This window comes from Microcaecilia unicolor, chromosome 10 (genome assembly GCF_901765095.1).
Source record: "Microcaecilia unicolor chromosome 10, aMicUni1.1, whole genome shotgun sequence".
Taxonomy (NCBI): domain Eukaryota; kingdom Metazoa; phylum Chordata; class Amphibia; order Gymnophiona; family Siphonopidae; genus Microcaecilia; species Microcaecilia unicolor.
In genome coordinates this window covers 139,523,991-139,550,329 of record NC_044040.1, presented here as the reverse complement: position 1 = coordinate 139,550,329, position 26,339 = coordinate 139,523,991, and the positions used below count along the sequence as shown (strand labels likewise).

The following is a 26,339-nucleotide window of genomic DNA, read 5'->3' as shown; positions in this document are numbered from 1 at the left end:
ACTCTGGAATTCATTGCCAGAGAATGTGGTAAAAGCAGTTAGCTTTGCAGGGTTTAAAAAAGGTTTGGATAACTTCCTAAAAGTCCATAAGCCATTATTAAAGTGGGGAAAATTCACTTATTTCTAGGATAAGCAGCATAAAATATATTGTACTGTTTTAGGATCTTGCCAGGTACTTATAACCCAGATTGACCACTGTTAGAAACAGGATGCCTGGCTTAATGGACCTTTAGTCTGTCTATGTAAATAGTGCTACTGAAAATTTCTTCTGACTAATCTGGGGAACCGTAGTGAACAGGAGAAGTACATCTGCCTTGAAGGTGGTTTTAGTCACCCTTCACCTGTGATCCACAACTGGTTGTAAAGTATGGAATCTGGCAGAGTAATAGTTGAGCTCTGCAGCTGTATCCATTTTGAGCGCTAACGAACACCCCAGCAGATAGAGCCTGGGACGCCTCACACTGTTTGAGGAGTACGAAGCATGGTTATGCCTATTGCTGCATGAGCTCCGGATCAGCTTCATTGAACATTTCTATAGAAAAAGTACTATATAAGAAGGATAAGTGCCAGTCTACGTTTGATGGACATTTGTTGATGGACATTTGTGAACTTTAGCACCCATACTGCATGGGTTTCTAAGCATATAGGTTTAATTACATCTATGATGTCTAATGATATTTAATCTATACTGGTTGTTACCGCTGGTGAATGGTGAATGAATGGTGCTGTATCTATGTTTTTTGTAGATTTTTTGTGTCATTCGATTTGTAAGGACACACATATGTAATAAAAGGAGTGTTTGTAATATATTACTGGAGTCTCAATGTGAATATTAATGATCCGGAAGATTTGAGAGTGGCCAATGTAACGCCAATTTTCAAAAAAGGTTCCAAGGGAGATCCAAGAAATTATAGACCGGTGAGTCTGACGTCGGTGCCAGAGAAAATCGTAGAGGCTATTATTAAAAACAAAATTACAGAGCACATCCAAGGACATGGATTACTGAGACCAAGTCAGCACGGCTTTTGTTTGGGGAAATCTTGCCTGACCAATTTACTTCAATTCTTTGAAGGAGTAAACAAACGTGGACAAAGGGGAGCCGGTTGATATTGTGTATCTGGATTTTCAAAAGGCATTTGACAAGGTACCTCATGAAAGGCTACAGAGGAAATTGGAGGGTCATGGGATAGGAGAAAATGTCCTATTGTGGATTAAAAACTGGTTGAAGGATAGGAAACAGAGATTGGGCTTAAATGGGCAGTATTCACAATGGAGAAGGGTAGTTAGTGGGGTTCCTCAGGGGTCTGTGCTAGGACCGCTGCTTTTTAATATATTTATAAATGATTTAGAGATGGGAGTAACTACTGAGGTAATTAAATTTGCTGATGACACAAAGTTATTCAAAGTCGTTAACTCCCAACAGGATTGTGAAAAATTACAAGAGGACCTTACGAGACTGGGAGACTGGGCGGCTAAATGGCAGATGACGTTTAATGTGAGCAAGTGCAAGGTGATGCATGTGGGAAAAAAGAACCTGAATTATAGCTACGTCATACAAGGTTCCACGTTAGGAGTTACGGACCAAGAAAGGGATCTGGGTGTCGTCGTCGATATTACACTTAAACCTTCTGCTCAGTGTGCTGCTACGGCTAGGAAAGCGAATAGAATGTTGGGTATTATTAGGAAAGGTATGGAAAACAGGTGTGAGGATGTTGTAATGCCATTTTATCGCTCCATGGTGCGACCGCACCTTGAGCCCTAGATTAGCCTGTTAGAACAAAATGTGGTCTTTTTTTACATAGTAACATAGTGGATGATGACAGATAAATCTCTCCTGTTGTCCCCCTTCTCCACTGCTAACTCCAGACTTCGTTCCTTTTCCCTCGTGGCACCTTTCGCCTGGAATAGACTTCCTGAGCCTGTACGTCTAGCTCCATCTCTACCTGTTTTCAAATCTATGCTGAAAACCCACCTTTTCACCACTGCTTTTGGCTCCTAGCCACTACTCAATTGCCCTACCCTTGTTCCTTCTCACTCAGTACTTCCCTCGCCCTTAATTGTCTTGTCTGTCTGTATTTTTAGATTGTAAACTCTATTGAGCAGGGACTTTCTCTCTGTGTCAGGTGTTTAGCGCTGCGTGCGTCTGGTAGCGCTATACAAATGCTAATAATAATAATAATAGTATTGTGTTCAATTCTGGTCGCCGCATCTCAAGAAAGATATAGTAGAATTGGAAAAGGTGCAGCGAAGGGCAACTAAAATGATAGCGGGGATGGGACGACTTCCCTATGAAGAAAGATTAAGGAGGATAGGGCTTTTCAGCTTGGAGAAGAGACGGCTGAGGGGAGACATGATAGAGTTATATAAAATAATGAGTGAAATGGAACAGGTGGATGTGAAGCGTCTGTTCACGCTTTCTAAAAATACTAGGACTAGGTGGCATGCAATGAAACTACAGTGTAGTAAATTTAAAACAAATCGGAGAAAATATTTCTTCACCCAATGCATAATCAAACTCTGGAATTCGTTGCCGGAGAACGTGGTAAAGGCGGTTAGCTTGGCAGAGTTTAAAAAGGGGTTAGTCAGTTTCCTAAAGGACAAGTCCATAAACCACTACTAAATGGACTTGGGAAAATTCCAGGAATAACATGTATAGAATGTTTGTACGTTTGGGAAGCTTGCCAGGTGCCCTTGGCCTGGATTGGCCGCTGTCGTGGACAGGATGCTGGGCTCGATGGACCCCTGGTCTTTCCCAGTGTGGCATTACTTATGTACTTTATTTATTTATTTATACATTTACATATAAAATCAAACAAGAATAATCCTTGTCAAGAAAATAAACTATACTGTTCAAGAAAACAAATGACAAGAAATCAATACATTAGGCAATTCAACACAGCAAGTTAACCAAAGTCCACATTAATGGGATTCAAAATTTACATTTTGGAAATATAAAGATAAATATCATAAAGAAAAAACCACTCTAGATCGGATGGCCATTTAAAGATACCCTATTCCTTTACCTAGAGCTTAAATCTAATTACTCCCTTGTCCTTTTGCAGCCAGGAAAGATGAGAGCTAAGAGGGATCATAGAACACATACTTATTGGATTATATTTAACCAGGCATTTGCAGGGGTACTTTAAAAAGAAAGAAGCTCCTAACCGAATTACCCCCGGACACATAAGTAAAAATCTTTGTCTATGTCTTTGTGTTTCTTTGGTTACATCCGGAAAGAGATGTACCTTCAATCCAAGAAAACTTTTATGCTTATTCTGAAAAAAGAGCCTTATCAACCAGTTTTTATCTGGCGATAAGGCTACTGTGGCAATTACTTATGTACTTATGTGTAGTGCCAGGGAAGAGGGAGGGAGAGTGAGGGAGTTTCATCCAGCTATATGGATAACTGCAATATTCAGCCACTATCTGGTCAATCAACGGCCGTCAAACGCCAGTCGCTACAGGTTTTTTCTACCTGGATATTCAGCACTAGGCTATTCACAGATACAGACACTGAATATTTGGGTATAAAGTGGCCACCAACACTTATCCAGGTACTGGCATATTCAGAACGGTACCTGGATAAAGTTAGGACAGCCAGCTGAATATTGCCGCTAACCAGGTAACTCCCATCTCTCTCATGGATCTGTCCCAGCACTATCTGGATAGTTCCAAGGCGTTCTGACCGGATGTTCAGCAGCATTATCTGTTCGATGCCATTGAAAATCCAGGAATGGATCCAATTAGCAAGATTTGTTCTGGTAGGAGCTGTTTCTACCCAGATAAGTCCCACTGAATATCGACCCCTATCCATATAGTCAAGTAGTTAAAGTTAGGACATTAGACCTGCCATCGTGACTTATACTACACAGCTATACATATAGCAGCTGAATATCACCACAATCTGTATAGCCACCATTCAACACCACTGTCTATCCATGCAGTGCAGCTGCAAAATATTGATCCATTAACTTTCAGTGACTTTTACTACCAGAAAGAAGGGAAAGGCGGAACATCAGATAGCTTTATAGCACATTTTTTGTTCTTTACCTTTTTTAAGAAAAGTATATTTAAAGTATGTGTGAGACCCCGAGCGAGGGTTGGGAGTGGGCTGGAGAAACAACATAGCCGGACAAAAGGGATGAACGCAAAATAAGTATTTATTTAAAGAACTTCCCAAGCCTGTTCCTTCACAGGGCCTGAGTCATAGTGTGGGTAAACCTCTGCGGTTTAGGAAACACAGTTATTATTAAGCAGGCCTCTAGCGGCAGGCCTAACACAAGTTGTGACTGCCTGGGTTGCCATGCCCCAAACACTGCCTATAGTTCTTGTTTTCCCTCAGAGGTACGGGTCTGGCAAGCTTGCAAGTCTTAACAAAAGCACAAGGTTGTCTTATTTCAGCCAGGTCACAGCAGCTAAATATATCCAGTCAGATCATAGACTGGGGCTTCTGTTCTTCTTTCTGTGGACCTCCTTAACCTCAGCCTGGCCCTACTCCCCAGCAGGGATGTAGCTAGGTGGGGCCATTGGGGCATGGGCCCCCCCCCCCGCAGATTTAGCCCTGCCCCCCCTGCTTTCAATCCCCGCTGGCACCCCTCTCCCGCCACATTCAACCCCCCCCCCCTCCTGCTGCAGCCAACCCTCCCCCACCGCTGCCATCAGGTACCTTTGCTGGTGGGGGTCCCCAACTCCCGCCAGACGAAGTCCTCTTCAGCGCCGGTCTCCGAGTCCGGCGCGTTGCTGATCTGGATTCTGTTTCTGTGAGTCCTGACGACCTGCACGTAGGGATGTGCAGGACGCCAGGACTCACAGAAACAGAATCGAGATCAGCAAACGCGCTGGACTCGGAGACCGTGGCTGAAGGGGACTTTGGCTGGCGGGGGTTTGGGACCCCCGCCAGAAAATGTACCTGGCGGTGGCGGAGGAAGGTTGGAACTTGGTGGCGGCGGGAGGGGGTCAAAAGAGATGGGGGAGGGGCGCTGGCGCGGGGGGGAGGGTCAAAAGTGGCAGGGGATCGGTGGCACCGGGGGGGGGGCCTAAAATGTGCCCCCTCATCTCAGGCTCTGGACCCCCCTTCCGCTGAAGTCTGGCTATGCCCCTGCTCCCCAGTATGGGTTCTGCCCCTCCCAGCTCACTTCCTCCTGGGGAAGGACCAGTGCTCTTAAGGTGGCCTAGGCTATCAGATGGACCGTTCTTAAGGTGGCCCAGGCTATCAGATGGACTGTTCCTAAGGGTGAGGGGCAGTGTTCTATAAACCCCCTCACAGTATGCAACACATTATAATAGTGCTACACTCCTTAAAGACAGTTGTCAGCATTAGCTGAAATCTTTTTCACTTATTGTGATACGTTGCATTAACTATATATTTAGCTCATTCTCCCATTTATGCTATCCTTCTCCTTCCCCGGATATTCAAAGGACTCCAGCAGACTAAGCTCACAGAGGGAAGGTCCTGTGAGATAACCCCTTGCTACCAGTGAACAGTTGTCCTTGTTGTGTATGTGTACGGTTGCCAGCCCACCTCTTGCAGGGCTCAAGTATATCACTGCATGATGCACCCTCTGCTCACCAGTCCTACCTATCAGACCCCAAGCTCCTGCACCTGAGTATACACAGTGTTGCCAAGACAGAGGCTGTTGCATTGGCATTTCAAGACATAATTTAAATAAATTTTGGGAGTGATAGTTTCAGTTAAAAAGATGCTTGCTTAGGGATGGACACATCACAGCTTTTCAGATTTCTTTCATTTTGTATACTGTGATAGACTAGCTGCAACTTGGTCTGTCCTGCCATCCTGCAGTATATCTCTGTCCTGGTTCTTGTTCCTGTTGTTCCTCTGGTTTGAACATGAACGTCTATCCTATTTCTCTGCAGAATGCTTTGCACTCCTTTGCAGCTTGTGGTTCTTCTGTTCCTCTGTAGTACGGTTTGCATTCTCTTGTTGGTTTCTCATTGTTCTCCTGCAGTGTCTTTGTTTGTACAGAAGTTGATAGTTAAGTCATGGCTTTCTCTACAGTGGACATAAAAGAGACAGAAGATAAAACAAGCACAGAAGTCAAATAGGAATTTAGGAAGCATTCAATGAGTTTTTATCTGAATTCCTCCCATCAGCTACTCAGCTTACACAATTTCTATTTCTTTACTGCACAACTGACCTCCATTTGTGTTGTGCATTTTCTCTGTAAGTAGAAATCCAGAAGCCAAACAACATGTTTCAAAGTAAATGACTAAAATTGTGCATGAGAATTTAGATGGGCAAATGTTTAATTTACTTGGTGTTTGATCAAGTTACTCTGCCAAAAATTATTGACGGAGCAGTTTCCTTCTTTGCCATCTATTTGCCACAGATAGGTGGGCTGATTAAATCTCTGTTTGGGATTCTGAGCTGGTCAGATCAGCACATTGTTCAGGAGCATCTCCTATTTACAATGCATCATCTCTTTCCTTGCAGAACACTCTGGGCAGCATCACTATGGAGCTCAGGGCTTTACAGTCACAGTTTGAGGATGCAGTGGCTGCCCATGAGAAAGAAGCAAAGTGCCTGAATGAGCATATGAAGGATCTGGCAAGACAGAAGGACACTACTGAGAAAGAGGTGAGAAAGTCAGGATAATCTAAGTTGAGCACTATGCCATGCATGTAGAAGTCCTGGGTTTGAGTCCACAATCTAGCTTTTCCTTCTTCGTCTACCAGGAGTAAAGGATTCTCTGCAAACACTCCGCCCCTTTCTTTCCGAGCACTCTACCAAAACCCTCATCCACACCCTTGTCACCTCTCGTTTAGACTACTGCAATCTGCTTTTTGCTGGCCTCCCACTTAGTCACCTCTCCCCTCTCCAGTCAGTTCAAAACTCTGCTGCCTGTCTCGTCTTCCGCCAGGGTCGCTTTACTCATACTACCCCTCTCCTCAAGACCCTTCACTGGCTCCCTATCCGTTTTCGCATCCTGTTCAAACTTCTTCTACTAACCTATAAATGTACTCACTCTGCTGCTCCCCAGTATCTCTCCACACTCGTCCTTCCCTACACCCCTTCCCGTGCACTCCGCTCCATGGATAAATCCTTCTTATCTGTTCCCTTCTCCACTACTGCCAACTCCAGACTTCGCGCCTTCTGTCTCGCTGCACCCTACGCCTGGAATAAACTTCCTGAGCCCCTACGTCTTGCCCCATCCTTGGCCACCTTTAAATCTAGACTGAAAGCCCACCTCTTTAACATTGCTTTTGACTCGTAACCACTTGTAACCACTCACCTCCACCTACCCTCCTCTCTTCCTTCCCGTTCACATTAATTGATTTGATTTGCTACTTTATTTATTTTTTGTCTATTAGATTGTAAGCTCTTTGAGCAGGGACTGTCTTTCTTCTATGTTTGTGCAGCGCTGCGTATGCCTTGTAGCGCTATAGAAATGCTAAATAGTAGTAGTAGTAGTAAACAGCTTTTCTAACTACCGGGGATAGAGCAATTCCCAGCCATTGCTACTGACCAGACTCCTCAAGCCTCCTATGAGAGAGTGAAGAAAGCCATAATCTGTAGTCCCTATTCAAAGACTGTCATTGCAATACCTCATCTGTAGGGAAAGAGCATTTTAAACTGAGGGGGAAAATGGCACAATTATAGAATTAGTAAACACAAGAATAAAGACTTCCATCAGTGAAACTGCTGTCATTTCCTTCCATCAGTAATAAATAGAAATAAAACAAAAACATAGAAAAGAAAATAAGATGATACCTTTTTTATTGGACTAGCTTAATAAATTTTTTTATTAGCTTTCGAATGAAACCCTTCTTCAGATCAGAAATAAGCAAATGTCGATAAATATCAGTACCTATAAGTGAAACCCAAAAGCATTCCAATGACAGTCTCACAGGAAGAGGGTTGGGTGGGTTAGGTGAGAAACAGGGGGAGCTGGGTGGATGAGAGACAGGGATAGATGGATTGTAGATAAGAGGGTGACAAAGCAGTAGAATTTTATGGTTTATAATGGGCTAGAAAACCCAGATCTTTGTTAAGTCCTGTCTGATGGGTGTCAAAATATTTATTTATTTTGACTTCAAAGGTCTTAGCGTTCCTGGATTGTCTTAAAATTTTCTTTTAGTATTCTTACCATAAAATCATTGATGCAGTGTTCTGGTTTTGTAAAGTGTTGTCCCACAGAAGTGACATCCTGGTTGGTATTGGCATTTTTCATATGATGTTTATGTAGATTAAATCTCGTCTTTAGCATCTGGCTTGTTTCTTCACACATTTTACATTGAATGTGAGCATGTGAAGAATTTCTTTATGTTGAATATGTTTTCTTTGAGAATGACAGTGGGATCCTGTAAAATGTGTTGGTACAGTTTGTAGCTGGATATATTGCAAGGATGTATGCCACTCTCTTCTTTTCAGTTTCTGTTGGGAACGTGCTTTTCACTAGTTTATGTTTTAAGTTGGGTGACTGTCGGAAGGCCAGCACTGGTGGGGATGGGAATATTTATTTTAGTAGTTATCTTCCTGGAATAGTGGCTGTAAACCTTCCATCAGTGAAACTGATGTCATTTCCTTTGTAGTCTGAAGTTGTTTGCTGTCCTATATAACTCCTGCTTGGAGACTAATGGACTACAGGAGCAATAATTCCCAGTCCGTTTTCTTGTTTCATTCTTATGTTAATTGATGGTCCTGATTGAGTGTGAATAAGGTCTCTAACTGCATATAGTAAAGCTAGATGGCAGAGGGGCATTACAGGGGCAGTTAGGGAGGATCCAGGAGGTATGTGAGTACTTGCTATATCAGTGCCAGTATCTGCATTGCTAAGCGATCAAATAGAACTGTACAAAAGACTGTCCTAATGTTGTTTGTCTAACTGTGTGTGCTATCACTGAATATAGGCTGGCACTGCATAGCTTACAGGTTGCTGGGATGTTGTACTGTTGTACCCTCCTTTTTTCCCCTTCTCCCCCCCCCCAGCAAGAGCCAACCTCCCCTTCCAGACCCTCTACCATCATCAGTAACAGTGACCTCTCTTGAAGCACCACTTCCCAAGGACAGCGCTCCCTCCCAGAACCTCACCGATAACAGCACCGCGTCTGGAAGCACACCCCACCCCACCCTCTATAGGCCCCCCCAGGCCTACTGTCACATTCCCTGTGGTCTAGTGGGTCTTCAGGACAGGATTAATTGATCCCCAGTTGCTCCTGCCCATGATTTTTTCAGCCTTAAAATGGCTGCCATGACCTCTAATGGCAGTCTCACTTTCTGTGGTAGTACTTCAAAATTGCTGCTAGAGGTCGTGGCAAGTCACCTTGATATTGGAGCCAACATCAGCAGGAGCCCTAAAGACCCAATAGATCACCAGAGGTAGGTCTGGGGAAGGGTGGCCTACAGGCCTACTGAGGGAGTGGGGCTACTTCCAGAGGGAGTACTGTTATTGAGTGGGGTCTGGGAAGGGGTGCTATTCTTGGGTGGTGGAAATTGGAGATTTCCTTATGTGGGTTCATGCTAAATATTGATCAGGACCTGCATAGGTCCTTGCGTCCAGCACATGTCTAGTCAGACTTGGATATTCAGGGGCCCTTTTACAAAGCATTGGTAAGCTCAACATGAGCTAACCACGTGCTAACCCGTAACTACCAATGGCTCAACACAGCTGCTGGCAGTAGTTCTGCCTTGAGTGGGTGCCATTTGTGGCATGCTGAAAAAAAATTTATTTTATAGAGCGGCACTAACTAACCCAGCGATGATCGGGCATCGCCACGCACTGCCCAGTTACTGCCAGGTTACCGCATGAGCCCTTACCACCACCTCAGTGAGTGCCCTCCCCCCCCTCCCGCATGGCCATGCAGTAAGAGTAATCTTACTGCATGGCCATTTTTATAGTGGCTTTTTACCCTCTGCAGTAAAAAGGGCCCTAATGCGTGGGAAAAATGGCCTCCACGGCTACCACAGGGCCCTTTTTCCCACAGCTTAGTAAAAGGATCCCTCAATTTGGTGCCCAGAAATGGTCTGGCATTGAATTTCTAGGTCTAATTTAACTAGTGACAATCAGCGTTTAAAAAAACGCTGAGCACTACTGGCTGAATATTGAGTGGTATATTCCTAACAGGTGTCATTAGTCTAGCCATACCCTCTATTATAAGATTTACAGTAACCAAACAATAAGCATTTTCTCACATAGGCTTCACTTTTTGGAATCCGTTCCCTCTAGAAATTATAATGAGTGAGACCTTGCTTTCTTTTCATAGCTTTGTAAATTGTGGCTGTTCTCATCTGTATATGATTAATTTTAGTAGTTATTGTTAAAGAAATGTTTTATTTGTTTTGTTTTTACTGTTGCTGTAAATCCTCTAAAGCCTTTGGGGGTGAGTGCTTTATAAGATGAATAAATAAATAAAATAAAGTGCAAAGACTTGGATTTTAAAGTGATAGTACTATTTCACAGGGAGCCAAAATAGAGAGAAGCGGTGTAGGAATAATGGAAGTTCAAAGAAAAATTTGAAGTACAGAGTTTTAAACACTGTAAAGAAACCACTCTGATTTGTAGCTGTGTGCAGTATAAGATTTTTTAAAAAATAATTAAAGATCACTGTGCCAATGGCGGTTAAAATCATTGTGAAGCTTGTGAGTTGGCCTGCACTCACAGGTCCTTCAGTGACCTTGATTCTTGCGCAGGCTTCAGCAGTAAACCTATTAGAGAAGAGGGAGTGGGGTTGTTGTAAGACCTGGGAATGTGAGCATTACAAAGGTCCTGGGACTACTTTCACTATTATTGCTGCTCTGGTATCAGCAGTTAGTGTACCTGGGTTCAAAAAAGGTTTGAACAAGTTCCTGGAGGAAAACATATTGATATTGAGACAGACATGGGGAAAGCCACTGTTTTTCCTTGGGATCAGTAACATGAATCTTGCTACTCTTTGGGGTTCTGTCAGGTACTTGTGACCTGAATTGTTCACTGTTGGAAGCAGGATACTGGGCTAGATGGACCTTTGATCTGACCCAGTATTGCTATTCTTATGTTTAGACCCCTGAAAGTGCCTGTACAAACCGTCCTTGGTGTAACCTTTTAAAAGAATACTAAGGGATTAAATTTTAGCAATAACAGTAAATATTCTGTGTCACTGAATATACATTGAATGCAGTCATGGCTCTGCCACTCAGATGTTACATTTTAGACCTGTATGCCTGCAGGCCTAAAGCCACTATCTAAATAATTTCAAAACCTGCTCTCGCACCCCCTCCCTCTACTTTTTTATTATTACAGACAGTGTTAGACTTTTCAGATTGATTTTGAGTCCAATACTATCTACAATAGGGCTGAAAATCACGGATAGGGAAGTAAAATGGTGGGGTCGATATTCAGCCAGCAGTGGGCAGCATGGTTAAAGTACGCTGCCAGCCAGAAATTCAATGCCGTGCCGTATCCAGTGATCAACATTGAATTTCCAGGTTCATTTTTGGCCACAAGAACTTAACCAGTTAAGCCAATATTCAGTGTTATCTGGTTAAGTTCCTAGCATGTAAAGACAGGACAGCTATTATTTAACCGCTACACTTAGCACTGAATATCGGCACTAACGGGCTATATTGCATGATATAGCCAGTTAGCCGCTGTGCACTAACTGAAAGTATTCTGTGGAGATAATCAGTTATCTCCCACTGAATATTCATGGTTAGCTGGTTAAAGTCAATTTAAGCAGTCAGTGGCCAATGCTGACCGGTTAAATAGAACTGAATACCAGGGGGGGAGGAGAGAGTATGTTTATTGGCTGCCAATGAACATATAACTTCCTTCGAATATGGATCCACAAATGTTTTAAAAACAATGAAATTCTTCTGGCAGAGAATTTTACAATTGTAGTCCAGCCAAAAAAAAGGCTCCCTTACAAGTACCCTCCTATTTAATTTCATTCAATGAGAAAAGATTTCAAAGGGCATATGGACTGATAGTTAATTTATGATGAGATAGCTGGTTTGGGCTCTAAAACATACAGAAACCAGTGAAGGTTTTGGTGAGTTGGTGAAATGTGATCAGGCAAACATGTACCTGCAAGCAGTCTAGCCCCAAGTTTTTAACTATCTGGAACAGTTTCCATGAACTGTTCTTTTGCCGTATCTATCTCTGCAGAAAAGTGTTTCCTCTGCTGAGCTAACTTCATCCAGATAGTTTTACTACAGCCTTTTACATTCTCGCCTATCAGCTGATATATAGGATTTTTTCCACTTCCTCTCAGCACTTCACACAAATCACTTCAATTCCCTCAGCTCTTCTGAAAAGCATGGGGCTCTACTTTCAGATTTAACTACATAAATCATATGGGGGCCCACCGTATTAAGAGCTCTGGCAATCCTGAACTCCAGAAATCAACTTGAACATCCACTTACATGTTACTAAGCCCATCAGCCAGATCTGATAGAGTTTTAGCAAATTGAGATGGACCTATATTTACCTGAACTTTAATTCCCTTCTTCTCCTTTCTAGTTTTGGTGAAAATACCTGATAGTCTCAAATAACATGTAACAAGAGCAGTTGGAACAAGAAATAGAATTACATGATAAAGCATAAATACTCAAATTTTAGTATCCCTGGAGGAGCAAAAGATTAAATCAGTTTTTCAGCCTGCAAAGTGAGTTGGTAAAAACACGACTTGGTAAAAGCCTAATAAGTTTATTGTTTTTGTAAAATCTTATTATGCAGCCCTTAGAACTTACCACAATAAACCTCAGGTTTGGAGGCATTAACCTTTATACCTTATAAGAAGTATAAATTCACATATGAGGTTATGAAAGAAAGCCAGTGAAAGACAAAATGAGGGACAGGGCGGGGAAGAAAAGGTAAGATTTCTGCAAAGTAGCAGGAATAGCTGCCATGAAAAAAAAATGCAGAATAGATCATGCATACAGATGAAGAAAAGGAGTAAACGAAAGACTGAGCACTGAGTACATCAACAGCTAGTAGTGAGTGTTTACTATTAGAGCAGGGGTTCTCGATCCAGTCCTCTGGACACATCTAGCCAGTCAGGTTTTCAGGATATCCACGGTGAATATGCATGAGCTAAATTTGAATGCATAGCCTTCATGATATGCAAATGGATATTCATTGTGGGTACCCTTAAAACTGACTAGCTAGGTGTGTCCTGAGGACTGGGTTGAGAACCCATGTGTTAGAGTAAAAGTTGTTAACTCTGAAGGAACATCCAACAATATAAGTGTAGAGACCCTAGAGTCCTGCTCAAAGGGATCCCATAGCAAACTGTAGTGGTTCTACTAAAGCAGCATGTTTTTGTGTTTATTAATACATTAATGGTGGCTAGGTAGAAGGAGGTTTCTCAGTGAGCAGTATTATAAAGAGGGGAGGAGATTAGTTTTAGAAGAAACTTCACAAGGGTATAAAACCTTGTACTCTGTTCAGATTTTTGTTATTGGCTTTTTGCCTTCCTGACTGAGTGACCTACATGTAAGAGGAGAGTGCATCCAGCCCAAAGGCCCTAGCCATCTAAGTCCAAACAGTTATAGGAGATGGAGACACATGGCTACCCAAGTCTGGACAGTCTGTAAGGAGAAGTCTAGAGCACTTGCAGTGATAGTAGCCACTTAAACTTTGTGCTGTAAAGGGGACCAGTGGGAATGGAGAACCTGCTGCACCCACTCTTAGAGCTAAGGAGTATAGGAAAAGTTGGGCATAGTTGTGCATTTCCAGCAGGGCAAACAGGACCACTTACCATCTATACAAGTACCTGGAACAGCTCCTGAAGCTGCGGAAACAAGAACCACTTATAACTATAGGAATCCTGGGACATAGGAGCCAACTTTTCAAAATGATTGGGGGTGCTAAACCCAATGGAAGTTATCCCATCACTAGACACAGTCAAGGAGTTTGCTCAATATTGGGGGTGCTCAAGCACCCACAGAGCTGGCTCCTATGTCCTGGGAACCATCACAATTCCCACCTGGATCAGCTACTTAAAGCACTGTGTTAGTCTCTCAGAACCCCCGAGTCTCCCAGTTTACCTACATAATTGTCTTTGAAACATAGTACTTGCTATACTGTTGTGCAGGAGAGTTACAGAGAGAAATTCACATGTTCTCACCAGGAGTAAAGGATACAAGGGATACTTCTGCCAAAGTAACTGCCTCTGCTATTGTTGTTGTCCCAGCTATTTGTCAAATAAGACTTTTAAGTAAACAAGTTGGTTCAGAGCACCTATACTGAAGTGGTCTGACTCATTGACCGTGTGGAGAGTAAGCATGTGTAGATTACTTGCCACAGCCTCCCAGTTTTTATCGATCCTAGACCTAGTTTCAAGCAAAGAAATTAGTCAAGTGGTCATACAATCTCTGTCATACACAAGGGACCTGCCTTACATGAGAAAAAAAACAAGCCAGGCCATATATTCCAAATGAAGGAAATTTCTCAAGGAAAATAGTGTGGTTAGCAGTATTACAAGTGGAAGAGAGGCCCAAGACAACAGAAATGGTGGAAGAACCCATCAATTGTGATGTCAAAAGGTGGTTGAACAGGTACAATAGAACAGATTCAGTGGGATAGCAGTAATAAAAGGCTGACTGAAGCAGAGTGAGAGCATAGGTTGCAACCAGATAGTCCAAAAACTGACAAGAGTTGATATTCAAAAATATCTATCGAGGTAACATCATCCATTATCTGGATAAATGTCTTAGCACTGTCTATGGATATTCAGTAGCACTATCTAAATATCCCTACAAATCACTTCAGCATAGTCCAGATAATGCTGGGGTGAGTGAGGGCACAGCCAATACTTATCTGGAAAGTGGCAATAGTCTGAATAACTAAAGTTCTGTCATTCAGTGATTCCGTCTATTGAATGAATTCATTTTAATTCCCTGCATTACAAAACACTAACTTTATCAGGTCAGCCATCCAGATAGCAGGCTCAATATCACCTTTATCTGGATAGTGTCTGCACTGACCATACTACATGGAAATTCTGCACCAGCTGTATTCCAGATACTGGCACTGAATATCAATGTTTTATTTAGCTGCCATGGCAGGCATGTAAAAACAGTGCAGACTATGATGGGCTGAATATTGACCCAACAGTGTACACAACATACTCAAAAGACCTTAGCAAGAAAAGGAAGCAAAAAGATTGGATGACGGTTACTGAGATAATGAAAATTCAAAGAAAGCTTCTTGAGAGGAGGAAAAGCAATAGCCAGTTTCAAAGATGAAGGGAACATCCCAAGCAGGGGAGATTAATTGAACACAGCAAGACCTCATGGATTCCTGCAGGGAAAAGTAGGGATTGTAAGAGTTGATGTTCCTATATGATTCCCTGAAGCAAAGGTCTCTAAATCTGGTCCTCAAAGGCCATAAACCTCTATGATTTCAGTATTTCTACAGTGAATATGGATTAAATATATTTACATGTTTTGCCTCTTTTGTATGCCAATATATTTCATTGTAGAAATCCTTAAAACCAGACAAATGTGTGGTCCTTGAGGATCTCTGCTTACAGAGACAGATTTTCAGTTTTGTCATTAGAGTCAATACTTTTATATTGTTCTTGACAGAAGTGTTTGTTGTGAGAGGATGGTGCAAGAAGAAATTTGAAGAAACTAGCAGAAAATATGGGAGTGAATTAAAAATGGAAAGAAAAAGAAAGAGTATGAAGAGATTATGAAAGATTGGGGGGTGGGTACAGGAGAGATAGATGGAAGAAACTGGTACCATACAAGCACAAAGGACATGGAGGGGAAAGAAAAAGTCTCTAGTGAAGGAGAAAGAATAATTTAACATGACAGCCTGTTTATTTTGGCAAAACTAGATCTCCATTCAACAGATTTCAAAGTCCAAGCCTGGAGGGGGGACCACACATGCAAGTAATGGGGGCTTTAAAGCAACAGAGAACAGGGATCAGGGGAGGGAGCCAGCAGCTGGGAAAAGACTGGGAAAAGCTTATTATATGTTATTAAAATGAATGAGGTCCTATCTGCCTACAAGTCAGTTACCAGCTAATTCAAGGAAGCAAGACAAGGAGCGATAGGTTCTAAAAGAAGCAGCTGGGGAAGGGGGCAGAAAAAAAAAGAGTGGGAGAATGACAGTTACAGGACTAATATAACAAACTGAGGGCAAAGAAGCAACAAGAGAAATCATAGCAGGCGCCAGCACCAGCCTACTTATCACTATGGGAACCATAACATTTGCACGGCCTTTTAACTCAACACACTCTCAGACTCTCAGAACAGCTCACAGCAGCCCTGCATGTTTTTGTACCTACAAAGAAAAGTCAGTATAGTACACCCATGAACTGCACCCTGATACTATGCAGTTAGATACAGAACATCACTCACAGTACTCATACAGTACGCTGAAGCACAGCACCCTCAAGCAGTTCAATTAGATACAGCATACCATTCATGATATAAATACACACACAAACACACAGAACACCAGGTAGTGATGTGTATATTCATATGTCACTCTCTTCTAGTACAGTCAGTAATATAATAGATTAAGCACAGTGCACCAGAGGTACAGTATAATCACATTCAATCTGTGGTGTAACCACAGGGGGGGGGGGGGGGGGGGGGGGTCAGGGGCCTGAGCCCCCTCATCTTTGGCTCAGGATTCCTCTTCTGTCCTGTCTGGTGGGGATGCCGAGCCCTGTCAGCTGAAGACCTCAAGCAGGAGAGGTCTTCGGCTGGCGGGGCTTAGAATTTCAGCGGGCAGGAAATAGGGGAGAGAATATCAGGATCTCCCAGTCCACTTTTGGGAACCTCAAAAGTAGACTTCTGGCTATGCCTCTGATTCAATAGTTAACACTGTACATTCAGAAATACAGTACAGTCATGCTGAGAACAAACTCATATAACACATGCATTGTAGCCATGCACAGCACACCCACACAATACAGAGATACAGAACAGTCATACATAGTACACAATCTTATACAAAACATTCAGGCAATACAGATAATGAAGGCTTACATAATACACTCAGGCCCAGATGCACAAAACCTAACGAGCCCACAACTTGCGTTTTAAACTGGTTCCAGTCAGTTTAAAACGCAAGTAGTTCACCCCGGGCATGCACTAAGGGCATTTTCCCTGCCACGGTAGCAGGCAACGAAAACAGAATGCAAATGATTGAAAAGCTATTATAATGAGCTGCACTACCGTTGCAGCCCATTATAATGAGATGCATTACCGTTTTTCCAATTCCCTTACCGTAGGAACCCTAACGAGATGTCTGACCTCTTGTTAGGGCTCCTGTGAGGGAATCGGAAAGGAAAAGGGCCCCCAAAAAAGGTAAAAAAGAAAAAAAAAAAAAGCAGGAAGCGCATGTGAGGGGCGTCCTTTAAGGACGTACTCTCCCTTCGCTTGTGAGAGACGTCTTTTTTTTCACAGTTTTTTGCTCTGCCGGCGCTCGTGTTTTTTTCCCCCTTCTATTTAGTCTTCGCCGCTCCACTTACCCCTCCACAGCGAAATTTTTCTATTTTCCTGGTTGCCGGAGAATCGGGACGTCCCTTTAGATTAGGCTCCTCTTCCTGGTCTCTTCAGCCAATCAGAGCGCGTTTCGCTGACAACAGCCAGCTAAGCCCACTTTGATTGGCTGAAGAGACCAGGAAGAGGAGCCTAATCTAAAGGGACGTCCCGATTCTCCGACTCAGGTACCGAAGGACTAGAGAATGCAAGTGAGCTACAACGAGTAGCTCATTTGCATTCCCTATCGTTGATGCATTCCCGTTCCCTACCGATTTACTATGGAATCGGTAGAGAACGGGAATTACCAATGTCTTTAATGCATCTGGGCCTCAGGCAATACAGGCAGTAGAGCTTTCAGAGTCATGCATTGCACATGCAGATAGTAATCATGCAAAGTATCCTTACAATCACTAAAGACAGTCATAGATACAGTATAGCTATGTCCAGTGCACTCATTTAAGTGAAATATTGCTTATGGCTATACAGTCAGCAATGCCAGTACATTTGTGCATACAACCCATGTATAGTATAAGACCTACATAGAGCATCAATTATAAACTACACATACACATTCCCAGATATAGTTACAATCACAAACTGTACACAATAATACTTTATGTGCTTCTGTTTAGAAATGTGGACTAAGGTTTTGCAGCTAATGTGCGTTATCTACAAACATTAAGGTTCATAACGTGCAAAACCTCTGCAGTAACTGATGGGTCCATTCCCTGCATTTTTGGGGGTCAATCATGCTATTAACACAGGCAAAGTTCACTATTGGGCTCATTTTCGAAAGAGAAGGACTCCCATCTTTTGACATAAATTGGAAGATAGGCATCCTTCTCACAGGGTCGTCCAAATCAGTATAATCGAAAGCCAATTTTGGATGTACCCAACTGCTTTCCGTCGCAGGGAAAGCCAAAGTTCAAGGGGGTGTATCGGAGGCGTAGTGAAGGCGGGACTTGGGACCCATAATCAAAAGAAACAAGAACGTCCCTGACGAACACATGGAGGACTTTACCTGGTCATGTTTTTCTTATGACCAAGGCACAAAAAGGTGCCCGAAATGACCAGATGACCACTGGAGAGAATCGGGGATCACCTCCCCTTACTCCCCCAGTGGTCACTAAGCCCCTCCCACCCTCAAAAAACATCTTTCAAAATATTTCGTTCCAGCCTCTATTCCAGCCTCAGATGTCAGGCTCAGCTCCATCACACCAGTATGCAGGTACCTGGCACAGTTTTAGTGGGTGCAGTGCACTTCAGGCAGGCAGACCCAGGCCCATCCCCCCACCTGTTATGTTTGTGGAGGAAAGAGCGAGCCCTCCAAAACCCACCACAAACCCACTGCACCCACATCTAGGTGCCCCCCTTCACCTGTAAGGGCTATGATAGTGGTGTACAGTTGTGGGTAGTGGGTTTTGGGGGCTCAGCACATAAGGTAAGGGAGCTATATACCTGGGAGCAATTTATGAAGTCCACTGCAGTGCCCCCTAGGGTGCCCGGTTGGTGTCCTGGCATGTCAGGGGGACCAGTGCACTACAAATGCTGGCTCCTCCCACAACCAAATGGCTTGCATTTGGTCATTTCTGAGATGGACGTCCTTGGTTTCCATTATCGCCAAAAATCAGAAACGACCAAGTCTAGGGACGACCATCTCTAAGGACGACCAAATTTCAGGATTTGGGCATCCCTGACTGTATTATCGAAACGAAAAATGGACATCCATCTTGTTTTGAAAATACGGGTTTCCCCACCCCTGGATGGGGACGTTTTGCGAGGACGTCCAAATCGATACGAGGACATCCCTTTCGATTATGCCCCTCCACATCTCTTAACTGTTCTGTATTATCTGTCATATTAGCAGTTAATTAATGGTAACAACCATATGTTAGCTGCAAGGTATAGTCTCCACCCATTAATGTGGCAATTAGCATGCATCAAGTTAATGCACCTTTGTACTGTTTGTACTGTATGTGTTAAAAGCCTCATTAAACACCTAATGCTGCACTGTTTGTATGTGTTGGAACCCTCTTAAACAACTAATGCAGCTTAGTAAAGCCATTATGTTTCTCTGATGACAAGAGAGGCAATAGAAGTTTATAAATGGGTTACATGACTCTCAGGCTCATTTTCAAAAGAGATGGACGTCCAAAAGTGACATAAATCGGCACTTGGTTGTCCATCTCACAGAAACATCCAAATTGGTATAATTGAAACCTCATTTTGGACGTATTTCTCGGAAGTCCATCACAAGGACGTCCAAGTCTCAAAGGGGCGTATCGGAGGCATGTTCAAGGCAGGACTTGGGTGTTCCTAAGACTTGGACGTCTTTGAGCCGTAATGGAACAAAGCAAAAACGTCCAGCACTAAAACTTGGACGTTTTGAGCTGGACCTGTTTTTATTACAAATAAGTTACAAAAAGGTGCCCCAAATGACTAGATGACCACTGGAGGGAATCAGGGATGACCTCCCCTTACTCCCCCAGTGGTCACTAAACCCTCCCACCACAAAAAAGTGTGTTGAAGAACATTACTTGCCAGCCTCTATGCCAACCTCAGATGTCATACTCAGGTCTATGACAGCAGCATGCAGGTCTCTGGAGTAGTTTAGTAGTAGGTGCAGTGCACTTCAGACAGGTGGACCCAGGCCCATACCTCCACTAACTGTTACACTTGTGGAGGAAACTGTGAGCCCTCCAAACCCACCAGAAACCCACTGTACCCACATATAGCTGCCCACTTCACCCGTAAGGGCTATGGTAGTGGTGTACAGTTGGGGTAGTGGGTTTTAGGTGGGGGTTGGGGGGGCTCAGCACACAAGGTAAGGGAGCTGTGTACTTAGGAGCATTTTATGAAGTCCACTGCAGTGCTCCCTAGGGTGCCCAATTGTTGTCCTGGCATGTCAGGGGGACCAATCTACTAAAAATGCTGGCTCCTCCCATGTCCTAATGGCTTGACTTTGGATGTTTTATTTTCAAACACAAAAGATGGACGTCTATCTTTTTCGAAAATGACCTTCTCCCCGCCTCAGAATTTGGACATCTTTGTAAAACGTCCAAATTCCGACTTAGACGTTTCTTTCGAAAATGCCCCTCTCTGTCTTCTGCTATCACAAGCTGTCTTACCAGAGCATTCTAGATAAATGTTCTGAATATGTATGATGGTTTCCCACCACACGTTTTCACATCACACTGTTAGACCACGTCCCATGCTTTTGCTAGGCCCACAGCTAATCAGATTTCTTTTTTTCTGACCTTAGAGAAGGACATTCCCCTGCAATTCCTCTGTCACCTCAGACCTTTTCAGGTTGCATGTTGCCATTTGTTTTCAGGTAGTAGGCCTCCCAACTTAGGTTTTTGAACTTTTTGAAGTTTACCATTTTCTTTGCTGCCACCACTTATTATCAATGGGAAGTAGTAACTCTTCAATAAAAACTACTTTTGGTAGCAGAATTTTTCTTTGCTTGACTAAGGCCAGATTAAGGCATAGGCACCACTGGTGTCAAATTTTGAAGGCAACAAATAACTGAGTCAGATACCCCTTTTCTCTGATTAAAGGCAACAAAATCTTAAATCTAACTTTATGACTAATTTGCCTGTGAGATTTTCTGTTCTTTTGAATGATGTTTCATTGATGCTTCTGAGAAGCAAGTCAGTAACTTTAAGAGCTCCTGAAATGCTCACAGATGTCCACTGTCATCTAGGACGCTGTCCCAGTGTCCCTGTTGCCCTCTTCAAGCCTGATTTAAGGGATGTCCCAAGAGTGTTAAATATGGTTATACTAGAGAGAAAATAGAACCAGGAGAATTCTGGGATAAGGTAACACCAAAATGTATTGATGAGATAGATGATAACTTGATTGATAAGTGGTCTGAAATCAGTATTGGCGTATTAGATAATTTAGCCCCTCTAAGACTAATAAAGAAACAATCAAGGAACAGTGATAAGTAGTTTACGCCTGATTTATTACAGATAAAACGTTTGTGTAGAGCGAAAATGGTGTAAGGAAAAACTTGACTCAAGAAGGGAAGCCTGGTGTAAAACAGGCTATAATTGTAAGCAAGCTTTGAAAACAGGGAACGATACTATGAGGGCTGATCGGGAATAATTTTTCTAATGTGGAACAGCTATTCTCTATTGTAAACTCACTCATAAGAACTACTGTGAATTAATCTCAGTTTGATGATCAGCTTCCTACTGCAAATCAATTAGCTAATTTATTTCAAGAGAAAATAGCAAAACTTAGATCAGGGTTTGCCACAAATGTATTAGAGTGGAATGATGATTCTTGTTCAAAGGGAGGGATATCTGTTGATTGAGTATGGAAAGGTTTTTCGGCTATTCAATGGAGTGCATTTTCTAAATTCTTTAAGAAATATGTGTCAACTTACTGTATTTTGGACTCATGTCCTTCCTATTTGATGGAACTAGTGCCACTACTATTTTGGGTTCATTTATTTTCATGTATTAAAGCACAATTATCTACAGGTAATTTTCCAGAACAGTTTGGGGAAATAATAGTAACTCATATTCTAAAAGATGTAAAACAATCAAAATAATTAGTGTCCAATTATAGACCAGTGGCCTCAATTCCATTTTTCATAAAAGCGTTAGAAGGTTTAGTTACATCACAATTAAATCAATATTTAGAGTAACATGATATTCTTCATTCATCACAATCAGGCTTTTGCTCCTTATTTAGCACTGAAACAGGTATAGTTATTTTAATGGATAAGGTGAGAGCATTACTGAGCGAAGGTAAAAGTGCACTTTTATTTCAGTTTGATTTGTCGTCCGCATTTGATTTAGTGGATCACTCCCTCCTCTTGCTTTAACAGGAGTGGTTTTGAAGTGGTTTGAGGGCTTCTTAACTAGGAGACGTTATAGGGTTAAATGGGATAGTGAGTTATCTTTGTCATGGCATAGTACCACAGGGATCACCGTTGTCCTCAGTGTTATTTAATGTATTTTTGTGATCTCTTGGTTATCTATTAGAAGATACATTTATGCGGACAACATTACAATATCAATCCCCATTCCATCATGCATCGATTTTGATCTGGCTAGAATTTCTCTCTGCATGAATTTATTGGATACATGGATGAGATATCATACGTTGAAACTGAATTCAGAAAAACACTAAGATTTTACGTTTTGACATAAAACCAGAGAACATTCCAAAATTAATTACAGTGAATTCATGTGATTTTACTATTTCAAAAGTTATTAGGAGTTCCGATTGACACTATGGTGTCACTGGAAGATCAGATAAATGCACTAGTTAAAAAGTATTTTATTATGATGAGGAAATTGTGAATGATAAGAAAATGTTTTGATAGGCATCATTTTGAGCATTTATTGCATGCTCTCATATTATCTTGATTACTGTAACCTGATATACCTGGGTTGTCAAAAGCCCAGACTTGTCAAACACAGGGGCTGGAGGACCGTGGGACCACCAGACCCCAACCAGCAAGCGTAGGGTTTGCTGCGGACAGCACACCAATGTTTCCTATATCTGAGAGTTCAAAAAATCCCGATTCATCTGATCAACTGAAGGAAGTGCTACTGTTTCCAAATATAACTCCCCTGGCAAACCCACCTCCAGAGGTGCCATATACATGTAGCATGATATGAGTTTGTCAGAGTTATTGATTTGCTGGATCAGATGCAAATATAAAATATATACAGATGCAAAGACTTTGCTTTCACATTTCCCCTTCCCCCTGGAAACTACTGATAACAAAAGCTAGCTGGGTGGATACCTAAGCCCATCAACACATCCCCGAAGAACAAAACTCTGAAGATGAAGAGCAATCACAGAGACTGGAGTTAAACAAAGAAAGTGAAACTCCACATATTCTCAGACAATGACTCAGACTGAAAAGCCCATCTACCTATCTAATCAGACAAAAGCTGCCCACCTACTCTCAGACAAAGACTCTTTTAAGCCTGTCAGATGTCTTTTGGATGTATATCACAGCAAATGTCCAGACAGAAAGTCTTATGATGTCATTAAACATGTAACCAGTTACCATGCTCCATCTCAAAACTAGATGAAACTAGTTTTCAGCTATCCCTGAGTTTTCATTGGATCAAGTACACCCCACCTGACTTCAGCCTGGGGCCCAACAAGAGATTATAAAAAGCCTGGAACATGCTCAGCCCTCTGGCTTCTCTCTTGCGCTCTGGCCCTGCAATCTCTGTCCACTTCCTGATCTGGATCTTCACTGAGCATGCCCTTGCTAGACTTCACATACATCCCTGACAAGACTTTCACCAGGCTCCAGCAACAACTCTGCAACAAAAAGACTTCTTTTCTAGCAAGGATCTCCTTCATCACTCCAACCAGCAGCCTCCATCAAAGTGAGTTACCATTATCCAGCTTAATTTATAATTCAGACTTTTTAATCTTGAAAAGCACATTTCCCTTGTGAAAGATTCCTAAAACCTGCCTCTCTCTTGTAACATTATTACATTACCTGTATTGTAAATAAACATTTTACAGTTAAATATATGGTCTTTATGTTCTGAGCACGTCCTTATACCTTACAGTATAGGTTAATGTAACAAATTTAGTATTTAATTCCCCCTTTTCTTACATATTCTTATCATATTACCTTATATTTAATTGGTGGAGTATAGAATAGAATATATATATATATATATATATATATATATATAATTATTATTTGTACATTTTTCATACAGATTGCTATAGTACTTATGAAAGACATAGCATATTTCCTTATCAGAACGCACTCTATTCCCCTTTGAGTCCTGAAGAGACAAAATCCCCTGAGGCCGTCCCTTGGGACGAGTGAGCCTGCCCAACAGTCAACCATCTTATTTCCATGTCTGTATAACATGTATCTGTAATACAATTGCGATTTAACAGCTCTCTGGTGTAACAGGGTGTTCAATGCTACTTGAAGATCTATCACTTTTTGATGATGCCTTCCAGCCTGGGAAGCCCCAAAACGTTGCCGGGCACGATGGAGCTGTGCACTCAACCTTAAAATTTCTCTGTCACGCACTTTGCTAACATAATGAGAGTAACTAATAATTTCCCCTCTGAGTACTGCCTTTGCTTCTTCCCAATAAAGGACCTGATCTGAGGATTGCCAGAAGATCCTATGGTCCAATCTAGCCATACCCAAGCATGGTCTGATATGCCAAATTCTCTTTTTGAGATAAAAATATAATCTATTCTGTCCTTGGTAGAGTGGGCCCAAGACAGATGAGTATAGTTTATATGCAAAGGATGAAGTTCTCTCCATACATCAACCAGTTCTAACAACTGACATAATTGTCGCAGCCCTTTATTAGCATAACTAGTAAAAAAGGCCCGTTTCCGAAACCAATGAAACGGGCGCTAGCATGTGGTTTTTTTTGTGTGTGTGTGTGTGTGTATGCACCACAGAATTATTTTGTGTGTGTGTGTGTGTGTGTGAGCGTGTGAGGGTGGGGTGTGTGTACAGGTTGTTGATGTGTGTCTTTTTTTTTTTTGTTTTGTTTTTTTGCTTGGGGGGTTGGGGGATGTGCTGTGCTATGCTGGCAAAGTGGGATAGATTGGTGTGTGGCTTTGAGGGTGTGTGTCTGTTGTATTGTGTGTGTGTGTGTGGTTTTGTCTGTCAAGGAGGTTTGTGGAGGGGGGGTCTTTCTGTTGGTGAAATGTAAATGTGGTTGTAGGGGGGTCAGCCTTTGCTGAGTGGTGGATTGTTTTTTCCATTTTTTTTTTTTTTTGTGTTGTGCTGAGGCAGCAGTGTTGTTTTAGATGGGCGGAAGGTAGAGGAGCACGTTCTTGGTCTGTCAGTATTTTTTGGCCATTTCAGGGCTGCTGTAGGGGAACACTGGAAGAGAAATGTGCTGTGGGAAGCAGCGCCGTCTTTTTCCGTTGGGCTGGGGTTCTGGGCATCCTGGAGGTGGGAGATGGCTTGCCTGAGGACGGGGATGGTTGTTTTAAGTTGGCGGAAGGGAGAGGAGCACGGTCTCGGGCCATCGGGTGGTGATCCGGTATGTTCGGTCCATTTCAGGCCGGCTGTAGGGGAATGCTGGAACATGCACTGCGGGAAGCTGTGCCGTCTTTTTCCGGGTGCTCGGGGAATCCCCGAGGTGAGAGACGGCTTGCCTGAGGCTGGGGATGGTTGGGCACGGCCGCTTTGGCAAAAGGGGAAGAGGAAGGGGGTGGGGAGTTACCTGTAGCTGAGTGAGAAAACGGGTATTCTTTGTTTTGTATTATTAGTTTGCATTTCTGTTGCAGAAAGAGTGGATGCCTTTTGAATGATGGAGGTGGTGCATCGGTGTGCGGTTGTTTCGTTAGTTTGGCAGCCAGTCTCCAGCGATTCCTAGGCAGGGAAGGAGTAGGGAAACACGCTCCGCGTGTTTCCCTACTCCACCCCCTTCCTTGGTCGCTGTTTGCTGCTGGCTGGGTCGCAGGTAATCCTTCCAGCTGGGCCGCAGCTTGTCCTGTTCGCCCACGTCCCAGATGGTGACGGGCACGTTGTTTTCCGGCTCCTCTGACTCCATGTCAAGCGATCCCAAATATAGTGTTTGCTATGGGCCCTCTGGCACTCTTCAGTACTGGCATTAGGCATTTAAAAATTTCTCTCTCCCCCCCCCCCCCCCCCCCCCCCCCCCGGTCTATTTTTGCACATACCCACAGCAGGAATATTCTTCTCTCGTTCCAACGGTGGTTCTGTACTCTCCGTGCTGCACAGATAATGAGCCATTCTGCTGGGGAATGCTCCTCCCTTATTGTCACGTAGTTTCCTCTGATTGGTCCATCTTACGTTGCCTAGTGTTGCCTGGGAACGGTGTTGTGATGGTCCTTTGTGTTTCAGAATGTTGAGGGTGTTTTTTCTGATTGGTCCGTCATGCGAGGGCGGGGCAGAGAG

General features: G+C 42.9%; 1 protein-coding gene across 1 annotated transcript in view; it reads left to right on the top strand.

Moving 5' to 3' along the window:
- The window catches only part of CROCC2 (ciliary rootlet coiled-coil, rootletin family member 2), an 825,280-nt gene that overhangs the window by 451,868 nt on the left and 347,073 nt on the right, over positions 1 to 26,339 (top strand). The window contains 1 exon segment of the mRNA XM_030216488.1: positions 6,452 to 6,595. Within this exon segment, the coding sequence (XP_030072348.1) occupies positions 6,452 to 6,595 (144 nt within the window).